At 43.7% G+C, this 12,203-nt stretch overlaps 1 protein-coding gene across 1 annotated transcript in view; it reads left to right on the top strand.

The window, feature by feature from the left end:
• LOC122542490 (protein ERGIC-53-like) overlaps positions 1 to 5,923 on the top strand; it is a 72,130-nt gene extending 66,207 nt beyond the window's left edge. Inside the window, exons 12-13 of the mRNA XM_043680265.1 lie at positions 827 to 942; positions 5,426 to 5,923. Coding sequence (XP_043536200.1) covers positions 827 to 942; positions 5,426 to 5,462 — 153 coding nt within the window. The 3' untranslated portion in view covers positions 5,463 to 5,923. The remainder of the gene's footprint in view (positions 1 to 826; positions 943 to 5,425) is intronic.
• Positions 5,924 to 12,203: the final 6,280 nt, after the last annotated feature.

A 12,203-nucleotide genomic window follows, 5' to 3' on the forward strand; every position in this document is an offset into this window, starting at 1 on the left:
TCCGAGAGAGCCTGACTGTTTTTCCCCTCTATCCATCAATTCTCAGGGTCCTCAAACACCAACAGAAAACAAACTGACTGAAACCCCATCCTTTTTGCCCTATGCTTCTTAGCTGTTCACATTCATCATGCCAACTCCAGATCAATTCAGCTTTTCTTGGAACGTAACATGTCATAATCAAAAGAAAAAATTGGCCTTTCAAAGTACACCACAACGCCTTTTGTTCTTAAAGGAAGATTGCACAAAATAAATGAGTTTTTTTCCATCCCATAACAATGTACATGAAGAAGAAAGTTTATGTGCATTACAGGGAAATTTAATTTCTATTTGCTTCCGTTTTAAGGCAGTGTCCTGCAGTTTTTCACCTTTTTTAAAAATATCAAGTGGTACACTTATCATCCAATGAGTCTTGCCAACTTAGAAGTTCTGGATTATGCTTATACGTGATGAGAATAACGACTTTCTGTTGAAAGCAAAATACGGCAAATGCCGAAAATCTGACGCAAACACAGAGAATGCTGGTTTAACCCAGCAGTTCTGGCAGCATCCGTGGAAAAAGAGTTAATGTTTTGAATCCATTGTGATTTTTGTGCAGAGTCATACCAGGCTCAAAACATTATTTCTCTCCTCACAGATGCTGCCACACCTGCTGAGTATCTCCTGCACCCTCCGTGTTTATTACCACTTTTCATTTTGCTGTGTTATAGTCTTAAGACCATCCTAATACATTGTACCCAGTTAACTCGGATACAGTGGGTTGTAAGTTCCATGATTTCTGTATCTAATGACTGCACACAGTAATGTGCCTTCATCGTTTCTTTCACAGGTTCAACAAGTCAGCTGCCCGAAGGTCCCACCTATTCCATCATGTACTTCAGCTTGGCATTTCTTGGTGTTCATTGTCCTCCAGTCTGTATTCTTTCTCTCTTACTTAATACACAGGTAATTCTTTTTTATTCTTGGGGAAAATAAGTTTGCACTGATATATAAATATATGTGTATGTGTGTGTATGTATGTATATATTATATATATATATGTGTGTGTATGTGTGTATATATACATTTTGAGGTAGGTAAAGGATGAGCTAATGTGCAAACGTTCATGTACCTGGACCATGTGTTAGCAATGTGGGAATGTGTTGTCTAGTAGTCCTTGGCAATAATACATAGCCATCAGGTAAGTCAGGTACATGTCACACAGTCATAAACATGTACAGCAAGGAAACAGACTTTTCAGTCCAATCTGTGCCAACCCGATATCCTAAATTAACCTAGTCCCATTTGCCAGCATTTGGCCCATATTCCTCTAAACCCTTCCTACTCCTGTACCCATCCAGAGTCCTTTTAAATGTTGTAACTGTACCAGACTCCACCATTTCCTCTGGCAGCTTGTTCTATACACGAACCTCCCTCTGCATGAAAAAGTTGCCCCTTAAGTCACTTTTTGCAGGATATTGGGGTGTGAAAGGATCAGAAATCTATGAAGTGTTTATTTGGTCAATGGTATTGCAACTTGACTCTGACCAGTGTACAGATAATTGAACCGCTCAGTGAGACCATGAAACTTTAATGATCCCAGTTTATTTCCCTTTCTTCTCACTTTAGCCAGGAGAGCATTTCAAAGTTCCTCAGCTGTACCTCCCCAGCTCAGAGTCTCCTTTAACAACATCTCCCAAAACCCATGACCTTTACCATCGAGAACGAGCAGTGAAGCAGCGCCATGTTCTCCTTCAAACCACACACCACCCTCACTTTGAAATATATTGTTGTTTCTTTGCATTCACTGGGTCAAAAATTCCCCAAACTCGCTTCAAAATAGTACCATGGGTCTATCGACACCTCTCACATTGCAGTGGTTGACGAAGATGGCTCACCACCGTCTTATCAAGAGAAATTAAGAATGTGCCAAAACATGTTTGCCAAATCAATTGAAACATGGAAAATATGAGTGGCTGTAGACCATTCAGCCCTTCGAGTCTGCTCTGCCATTCAATATGATCATGGCTGATCATCCAACTTAGTAACCTGTTCACTTTTTCTCCTCAAAGCCTTTTGATCTCAGTGTGTTAGCACTGCTGCCTCACAGCGCCAGTGACCCAGGTTCAATTCCAGCTTTGGGTGACTGACTGTGGGGTGCTTGCACATTCTCCGAGTCTGCATGGGTTTGCTCCAGTTTCCTCCCACAATCTAAAAATGTGTGCTGGCTGGGTGAATTGGCCATCTAAATTGCTCATAGTGTTTGGGGATGTCTAGGCTACGTGCATTAGTCAGGGAAATGTAGAGTAATAGGGTAGGGGAACGGGTCTGGGTGGGATACTGTTTGGAGGGTCAGTATGGACATGTTGGTCCAAATGGCCTGTTTCCACAATTTGTGGGCGGCACAGTGGCTCAGTGGTTAGCACTGCTGCCTCACAGCGCCAGGGATCTGGGTTCAATTCCCGCCTCAGGCAACTGTCTGTGTGGAGTTTGCACATTCTCCCCGTGTCTGCGTGGGTTTCCTCTGGGTGCTCCGGTTTCCTCCCACAGTCCAAAGGTGTGCAGGTCAGGTGAATTGGCCATTCTAAATTGTCCGTAGTGTTAGGTGAAGGGGTAAATGTAGGAGAATGGGTCTGGGTGGGTTGCTTCTTGGAGGTCGGTGTGGACTTGTTGGGTTGAAGGGCCTGTTTCCACACTGTAGAGTATCTATCTATCTACCTAAACATATCTAACTCCTCCTCAAAAACATTCAATGTTTTGACCTCAGCTGCTTTCTGCGGCAGAGAATTCCACAGGGTCACCCCCCTCTGGTGAAAAAAGTTCTCCACCTCTCAGTCCTGAATCCCCTGTATCTTTAAAACTGTGACTCATGGTTCTGAACTCCCTGGTAATAGGGAACATCCTTCCTGTCTCATCCCTGTTGCACAAAGAATTAAGAACCTAGGCGAGAGAAGGAAAAGACAGCCAAGGTTTGTGGTCAGGATGTATGTCCTAGATCTCTCTCAGAAGTTGTGATCATAATTGACCATGGACCTAAAGTTCCAAGAGCCTCCCATTAAACAGCATCTATGTTCCCCAGGCAAATGGCTACTTGCGCAATGCTCTTTTGTCTGTGCACTGTATGAGGGTATAACTGGATGCCTCCCAAGCAACTGTGAAAGGAAATCATTTGATTTTAAATTTAATGCTCCTCTGTGCTACTTGCTCTGCTATATTTACTTGTTAGCTGTTAAGATATCAATATGGAAACAGTGCTTAAGTTTCAATGTGCTCCAGGCGCCTCCTGACTTCAAGGACTAAGAAAGTGTGACTCATCCAGGCTTTTGATTTATCAAGTTGCCATTTCTGGGATGGGAAAGAGATTCCATTTGCCTTCCCTGTTATTGTCTGCGCAATCTGCACATCATAAATAAAAGGGAAGACATAGATGTTTGTTCTGTTTTTAATTATCCACCTGATAATAATATGCCCTGTTGTTTCGACGTGTTATTAATGCCTCAAAACCTGTGTACTATTGAGCCTTCCCTCTTTGTCTGAGATTGGGTGATACAAGATGTTGAAGCATAACTCGTGAGAAATCAGAGTTCATATGCTGGTGACTAAGATCTCGCTTGTCATTGAGATAATTGACAATTATCCTTGAGATAATTGAAGGAGAAATGGATTCCGGACAGGATGTAGCATTTCGAAGGCTAAGAGGCAAGTTAATTGAAATGTATCAGATCCTGATATGCCTAGAGAAGGTCAATGTTGAGAGGATGGTTCCTCTTGTGGGAAACTGTAGAGGGACAGGTCACTGTTTAAAAATAAGAGGCCACCCATTTAAGACCGAGATGAGGCAAAAATTGTTTTCTTGTAGAGGGTAGAGAATCAGGGTGTTGTTCCTCAAACGCTGATGGAAGCAGAGTTTTTGAATGTTGTTAGTCATGTGAAGGTGCTGGTGTTGAACTGGGGTGGACAAGGTCAGATATCACACAACACCAGGCTATAGTCCAAAAGGTTTATTTGAAATTACAAGCTTTCACAAGTGCTTCACCTGATGGAGAAGTACCACTCCAAATGTTCATGATTTCAAATAAACCTGTTGGACTATGACCTGCTGTCATGTGACTTCTAACAGTGAAGAAATGTTGATCTATTTCCAAGTCAGGGTGTTGAGTCGCCTTAAGGGGAGCCTGCAAATGGTGGTGTTCCTATGTATCTGCTGCCCTCGTCCTTCTAGATCGATGTGGTCATAAGTTTGGAAGGTGCCTCCAGAGATCATTGCTTTCTCAATAAGCTAGGAGTTTGAAAGGTTATTATAGGTAGATGGGAATGTAGACTAATCCAATCAGCCATGATCTTATTGAATGGTGGAACAGGATTGAGGGGCTGACTGGCCTGTTATGTTAACATCTCTGTTCCGATATTCTGGGCCAAAGTGAGCCCTCCCCCAGCTCCTAACTGGCCTAATTCAGGTTCACTAAATAGATAAACTGTTCTGTTGTGCTGTTGCCATGTGTTAACAACATGTCCAATCCCAGTGACTGCAGGAATTAAACCTTTCGCATTCCATTTATTATGTCCTTATGGGGTGGTAGTATATCTGTCACTGGGCTAGAAATCTGTGGCCTTGAACTAATGATATTGTAAGTTCAAATTGCAAAATGGAAGCTGATGAACTTATGTTCAGTTAATTAAATAAAGCTGGAAGAAGCAGCTGCTTTCAGCAATAGTGACCATAAAATGAATGGCTTTTCTTTTAAAAGAAAAATCCTTTAGTGAAGGAAATCTACTAGCCCTTATGACTCTCAGTGATGTGGATTATTAGAAGTACTTTCTAAGGTGGTCAAGCAAGCCACACAGTTGTGTTCAAGAAAGCCACTTACCCCCACCTCATTGAGGACACAAAAGGGATAGGTAGTAAATGCTGGCTTTGCCAGTAGTGCACACATTCCTGTGATTGAACAAAAAAAAGTAACTGAGTTGAGTCTTTTTTTAAAAAAAAGAAAGGTTGTAAAATGACAAAGATCAGTAAATTCTGATGGTGCTTACCTCGAATTCCTCTGCCTGATGTTCAAGTAGCAAGAGAGGAATTTCAGACTGATTCATCAGAAACTTGTATTTTATTTTCGAAGAAAGTTACAGGGTACTAAAATGATTGGAAAAACAATGAAATGGGTATTGAAAGAGAGAGGGGTGAAATTGTTAGATTTTTACTTTGGCAAGAATCTTTAGAGTTACAGAACATACAGATTATGTTTAAGGCATAAACCATCCATGATTGAATTGAATGACAGAACAGGTCTCAGGGACTGCTTAGGCCCCTTCTGCTCCACATTTCTTCCATCCTTTTGCAGAGATAATACTACTTTACAATGAGTTCTATAGCCTTGACCTTCAGAACCCTGTGCTTCAGGTTTAGTACTGAAAGTGCTCAAAAGTAAATAAATATTGTATCTTTTTACAGGAATAGAAGAGAAATCAATTCCAAGAAATTTTTCTGAGGGGTTGCACTGGAATCATGAAAATTGTGGGTCGAGATGTTTTTGAAAGGTGTTTATTAATAAATTTCTAAAGTAATTGCGTGCTGTAAGGCTGCCTTATTAGATGGTCTTTACATGACATTCTAAGTCGGGCACATCAAATGGTCAGTAGCTGTGACTACTATCATCATATATTACTTTCATAGTGAATATTTTTTTAAAAAATAATCTAATTTGAAAGTTGACATTTACATGAAATTACACTGGAACATATTTTCTATTCTAACATAATTCTAATGTAACAATTGTTCAGATTTATACAAAATTTATTCAGTGTTTATATACTAAAACAGTGTTTGTTCAACTGCTCCTTTTTGCATTAACTGAAGTGATGATCTCAACAAATGTCCTAATTTATTTCAATCGATTTTTTAAACAAATGGTATGTTGTAACAACTTGTACAATGAAATAAATGTCATAAGCAGTCTTTACTTGGAGTTACTTTTACTTCTATTTGGGATTAAGGGAAAAGATATAAAAGTGACCTAAAGGTGTCAGAGGTTGACCTTATCGAAGTTTATAAAATCATAAGACCATAAGATATATCATGACGGGCATGGATAGGGTAAATAGACAAGGTCTTTTCCTCAGGTAAGGGGAGCCCAAAACTTGAGGTGAGAGTGGAAAGATAAAAGGGACTGAAGGGGCAACTATTTTGTATTGAGGATGGTGCGTGTATGGAATGAGCTGGCAGAGGAGGTGGTACAATGACAACGTTTAAAAGGTATCTGGAATGGTATATGTATAGGAAGGGTTTAGAGGGATATGGGCCAAGTGCTGGCAAATGGGACTAGATTAGTTTAGTGTTTCCAAGTGCTGGCAAATGGGACTAGATTAGTTTAGTGTTTCTGGATGTTTTGGACCAAAGGTCTGTTTCTGTGCTGTACAGCTCTGTGATTATGAAGGATTTTAAATCCTAAAGCTGACTTACTAATGCTTGCTGCTATCTCTGTGAACTAAGTCACTCGGGAACTATTTTTATGACGTCAATACTATCCTGCTCAGCGCTGAAGAGGGTAATTGTTTCCTTTTAAGAGCCAAGGCCTAAACTGATGACTGGCAAAAGACTGCAAGCATAGAACAAAATCTCCCTAAATATTGCAGTAAATGATGACGTCAAAGAAACTCAGCCATCTTAAAAAGAAGCAAGGTTTCAAAGAAATTCAGGGGTCAGTTAAGCTCAATTGGCTGGACAGCTGGTTTGAATTGAATGATTTATTGTCACATATATTTTGATGGTGGGAAAAACAGTAAAAGCGAAAATCTTTTCCAATGTCGCCATGATCTGGTGCCATTTTGAGTAATTTAAGGAAAAGAAAAAATCGATGTTAAAGAGAGTCCATCAATTCAGAGCCAGCTCATCACCATCAATGACACCTGTGCTGCCATCCCACCTCCACCACCTCAACACCATCGTTCACACCAGACCCAACCAACAATTATGTCGCCAATCCTCAGGAGACATCTTTTGCTGCTGGAGCTACGTCACCGACATCATCTCTGCCGATGTAGCAGCCGCCAGCAATGTAGCATTCTGACACCTGGTCCAATGCTCGGAAAGTAATTAAGGGCCTACTCAAGGTCCGAGCTGGGCCCACTCTCCTCCATGCTGGGCCCACTCGCATCCATGCTGAGCTTACTTGAGGTCCATTAGGTCTGTTGCTGTTGCCGCCTGAGGTCTAGAGATAAGTAAGGAAAATAAAAAGAGAAAGAAAAACAAAGAGATCCAAAAAGGAAAAAAGAAACAGTCAGAGCAGACGTGCTCTGTCTCAGGAGCCCTACTGTTCTGCCACCTTGCAAGAAGGTTTATGATATAGAGTGATGCTAACAGTGTGGGTTCAATTCCCACACTGGCTGAGGTTACCATGAAGGACTGTCCCTCTTGACCTCTCCCCTCTGCCTGAGGCATGGTAACCCTCAGGTTAAACTCAGCACCAAATGTGTCTATCTAATGAGAGAGCAGCCATGTGGTCCAGTAGGATTATGGTGACTTTATCTTTAATGACAACATGTTAAGTGAATACAGTGTAAAGTATGCATGGAGCAAAGATATGAATGGCAGTTTATCTGGAATTGATTGGGGGAGTTGGTCTTTCAAAAAACTCGCTGTCCTTTTTCAAGTGTTGTTATGTGATCTTGAATTTTTATTATTCATTCACTCTCGGGATATGGGTGTTGCTGGCTGGACTAGCATTTATTGCCTATACCTTTGAGAAGATGATGTTGAGCTGCCTTCTTGAACTTCTGCAGTTCATGTGCTGTAGGTAGACCCACAATTCTGTTCAGGAGGAGGTTCCGTGATAGTGACCCAGCGACACTGAAGGAGTGACAATATATTTCCAAGACGGGATGGTGAGTTGGCTCGGAGGAAACTTGAAGGTTGTAGTGTTCCCAAGTACCTGCTGCCCTTGTCCTTCTAGGTAGTAGTGGTCATGCGTTCAGCAGGAACTGTCTAAGGATCTTTGAATTTCTGCAGTGCATCTTGTGGATAGCACAAACTAGTGCTAACATGCATTGATGGAGGGAATCAATGCTTGCGGATGTGATGCCAACCAAGCCGGCTGCTTTGTCCTAGTTGGTGGCACGCTTCCTCGGGGTTTTTGGAGCTGCACTTATCCAGGCAAGTGGGGAAGATTCCATCGCATTCCTGACTCAGAGTCATAGAGATGTACAGCACAAACACTTGTATCTTATAGACGGTGGACAGGCTTTTTGGTAACCAGGAGATGAGTTACTAGCTGCAAAATTCCTAGCCTCTGTATTTATATGGTTAGTTGTGTTCAGTTTGTGGCCAATACTAATGTTGCCAGTGGGTGTCTCAGAAATACCATTAAATGATAATGGGGCAGTAGTTAGATTCTCTCTCGGTGGAGGTGGTCATTGCTTAGCACTTATCCATCAATCTAGAATTAACTAAATAGGTAGTGAAGACCTTGTTTTAGATTTACAATTGAAAAGTGTCATTCAACAGTGTAGCATTTCCCTAGCATTACCCTTAAATAAAACAATACATCTGGATTCTGTTCTGGTGTTTTTTCCAATCACAGCTGCCTTTGGTTTGGTTTGATTTATTGCTGTCACATGTACTGAGGTACAGTGAAAAGTGTTCTTTTACACGATTTACAGGCAAAACAAGTGCATCAGGGTAACAGAGCAGAGTGCAGGATACAGTGGTACAGCTGCCAAGAAGTTGCAGAGAAAGCTTGGAGAGGTCCATTAAAACATTTGATAACAGCTGGGAAGAAGCTGTTCTTGAAACTGTTCGTATGTGTATTTAAACTTTTATACCTCCTCCCTGACAGAAGAGGGTGGAAGAGAGTATAAACCGGGTGAGAGGGGTCTTTGTGTTACCAATCAAGCCAAATTGCCGTACAACTGCGAGTCGACAGAGCCACCTGGAAATGCCAACTGTGTTCAAAGAAGAAATAAAATCAGGAATTGCTGGAAAAACTCAGCAGGTCTGGCAGCATCAGTGGAGTGAAAGCAGAGTTAATGTATCGGATCCAGTGAACCTTCTTAAGAGCTGTATTCTGAGAAAGGGTCACTGGACCCGAAATGTTAACTCTGCTTTCTCTCCACAGATGCTGTCAAACCTGCTGAATTTCCTGTCAAGATAAGAGTAGTGCTGGAAAAGCACAGCAGGTCAGGCAGCATCCAAGGAGCGGGAAAATTGACATTTCGGGCAAAAGTCCTTCATCAAGAATGAGGCTGGGAGTCTCGGGGATGGAGAGATAAATGTGAGGGGGTTGGGGTGGGGGGTGGAAGGTAGCTGAGAGTACAATAGGTGGATGGAGGTGGGAGTAAAGGTGACAAGTCTGAGAGGAGGGTGGAGTGGATAGGTGGGAAGGAAGACAGACAGGTCAAGAGGGCAGTGCTGAGCTGGAAGGTTGGAACTGGGGTAAGGTGGCGGGAGGGGAAATGAGGAAACTGGTGAAGTCCATTTTGATGCCATGGGGATGAAGGGTACGACGTCCCACCAGTAACACAAGCCTGACCACCCCGGCCGATCCATTATCTCAGTCTGCTCCTGCCCCACCGATCTCATCTCCACCCACCTCTATACTGTCCTATCCCCCCCGGTCCAGGAACTCCCCACATATGTTCAGGACACCACCCACACCCTCCACCTCCTCCAAGACTTCCGTTTCTCTGATCCCCAACGCATCGTCTTCACCATGAATGTCCAGTCCCTATACCCCTCCATCTACCATGACCAGGGCCTCCCAAGCCCTCCATTTCTTCCTCTCCCAACATCCCGACCAGTACCCTTTCACTGACACACTCATTCGTTTGGTTGAACTGGTCCTCACCCTCAACAATTTCTCCTTTGAGTAGTCCCACTTCCTCCAGATGAAAGAGGTAGCCATGGGCATCCACATGGGCCCCAGCTCTGCTTGCCACTTTGTCAGTTATGTGGAACAGTCCATCTTCTGCAGTTACACTGGCATCGTAGAGTCATAGAGATGTACAGCATGGAAACAGACCCTTCGGTCCAACCCGTTCATGCCGACCAGATATCCCAACCCAATCTAGTCCCACCTGCCAGCACTCGGCCATATCCCTCCAAACCCTTCCTATTCATATACCTATCCAAATGCCTCTTAAATGTTGCAATTGTACCAGCCTCCACCACATCCTCTGGCAGCTCATTCCATACACGTACCACCCTCTGCGTCAATGACTGCATTGGCGCCGCCTCGTGGGAGCATGAGGCAGTTGAACAGTTCATCAATTTCACCAATACATTTCACCCTGTCCTTAAATTCACCTGGACCATCTGACACCTTTCTCCCCGTGTCCACCAATGGTGACCGACTCAACACAGACATTTTCTACCAACCCACCGACTCCCACCCTATCTCCTGCAAAAATGCTATCCCGTATTCCCAATTCCTCCGCCTCCACTGCATCTGCTCCCAGGAGGACCAGTTCCACCACAGAACACACCAGATGGCCTCCTCCTTTAAAGACTGCAATTTCACTTCCCACTTGGTTGAAGATGCCCTCCAATGCACCTCATCCAAGTCCCCCACTTCCACCCTTGAACCCCACCCCTCTAACCTCAACAAAGACAGAACCCCCGGTCCTCACCTTCCACCTCACTAACCTCTGTATACATCGCATCAGTTACCGACATTTCCGCCACCTACAAATGGACCCCACCACTAGGGATATATTTCCCTACCCATCCCTATCCGCTTTCCATAAAGACCATTCCCTCCATGACTACCTGGTCAGGTCCACGTCCCCTAACAGCCCACCTTCCCCTCCCGGCACCTTCCTCTGCCTCTGCAGGAATTGCAAAACCTGTGCCCACACCTCCTCCCTCACCTCCATCCAAGGCCCCAAAGGAGCCGTCCACATCCATCAAAGTTACACCTGCACTTCCACACGTCATTTATTGTATCTATCGCTCCTGATGCGGTTTCCTCTCCACTGGGGAGACTGGACACCTTCTCACAGAGCGCTTTAGAGAACATCTCCAGGACACCAGCACCAATCAACCGCCCCGTGGCCGATCATTTCAACTCCCCTTCCCACTGCCGAGGACATGCAGATTTTGGGCCTCCTCCATTGCCACTCCTCATCTTCCACCTCGGAACCCTTCAACCCCGTGGCATCAATGTGGACTTCACCAGTTTTCTCATTTCCCCTCCTCCCACCTTATCCCAGTTCCAACCTTCCAGCCCAGCACCATCCTCATGACCTGTCCTACTTGTCAACCTTCCTTCCCACCTATCTGCTCCACCCTCCTCTCTGACCTATCACCTTTACCCCACCTCCATCCACCTATTGCACCCTTAGCTGCTTTCCCCCCCAGCCCCACCCCCTCCCATTTATCTCTCTACCCCCGAGGCTCCCAGCCTCATTCCTGATGAAGGACATTTGCCCGAAATGTCAATTTTCCTGCTCCTTGGATGCTGCCTGACCTGCTCTACTCTTGACTCTAATCTCCAGAATCTGCAGTGCCTACTTTCACCTGCTGAGCTTTCCGTCAATTCCTGACTATGTTTCTGATGTTCACCATCCCCAGTTCTTTGATTTTTTGTTTTGGATTCAAATAAGGCCTGGTCTTCAAAATGACTTGAACATCCCAGGCTCTGAAATGCGTGAACAGATTCCACCTGCAACTATCCATCATCCGACAGGTAAGTAAGTTTCAGAATGTAATGTTGAATCTGTAGAAACCCTGAGTCATAATGCAGTCAGACAAAATCTTCTGCTCCCACACTACAATAAGGATGCTGAAACAAAAGTGAATTAAGCGTAAATTGATTAGGATGCTTCCACCTACAGTAACTACACAAAGGAGCATTTGAAAAATTAAAGTCTTTTTCATTAGACCACAGGATGATACAGGGCGATTTGATATGTGTCTGAAAAGAAAAGGGGAAGACTTGTTTCTGTTGATTGAGCACTGTAGAATGAGGGGATGACAGGTTAATTATGAGAAATTCGGGACAATAGCCAGAACCATGTGAATATGTGAAATGTTTCCAATATTGATATTTGAAGTGAAAACCCATGTCAACATTTAAGATGGTGATAGGCAGATTTTAATTAGTAACGGGTTGAAGGGTATTGGGGAGCAGGCAGAAAGGTGGAGTTGAGGCCGAGATGAGATCAGCCATGATCATATTAAATGATGTAGCGGGCTAGAAGGGCTGAATGGCCTTCTCTACCTCGCCAGTCCCACCCTC

Source organism: Chiloscyllium plagiosum, chromosome 40 (assembly GCF_004010195.1).
Source record: "Chiloscyllium plagiosum isolate BGI_BamShark_2017 chromosome 40, ASM401019v2, whole genome shotgun sequence".
NCBI lineage: Eukaryota > Metazoa > Chordata > Chondrichthyes > Orectolobiformes > Hemiscylliidae > Chiloscyllium > Chiloscyllium plagiosum.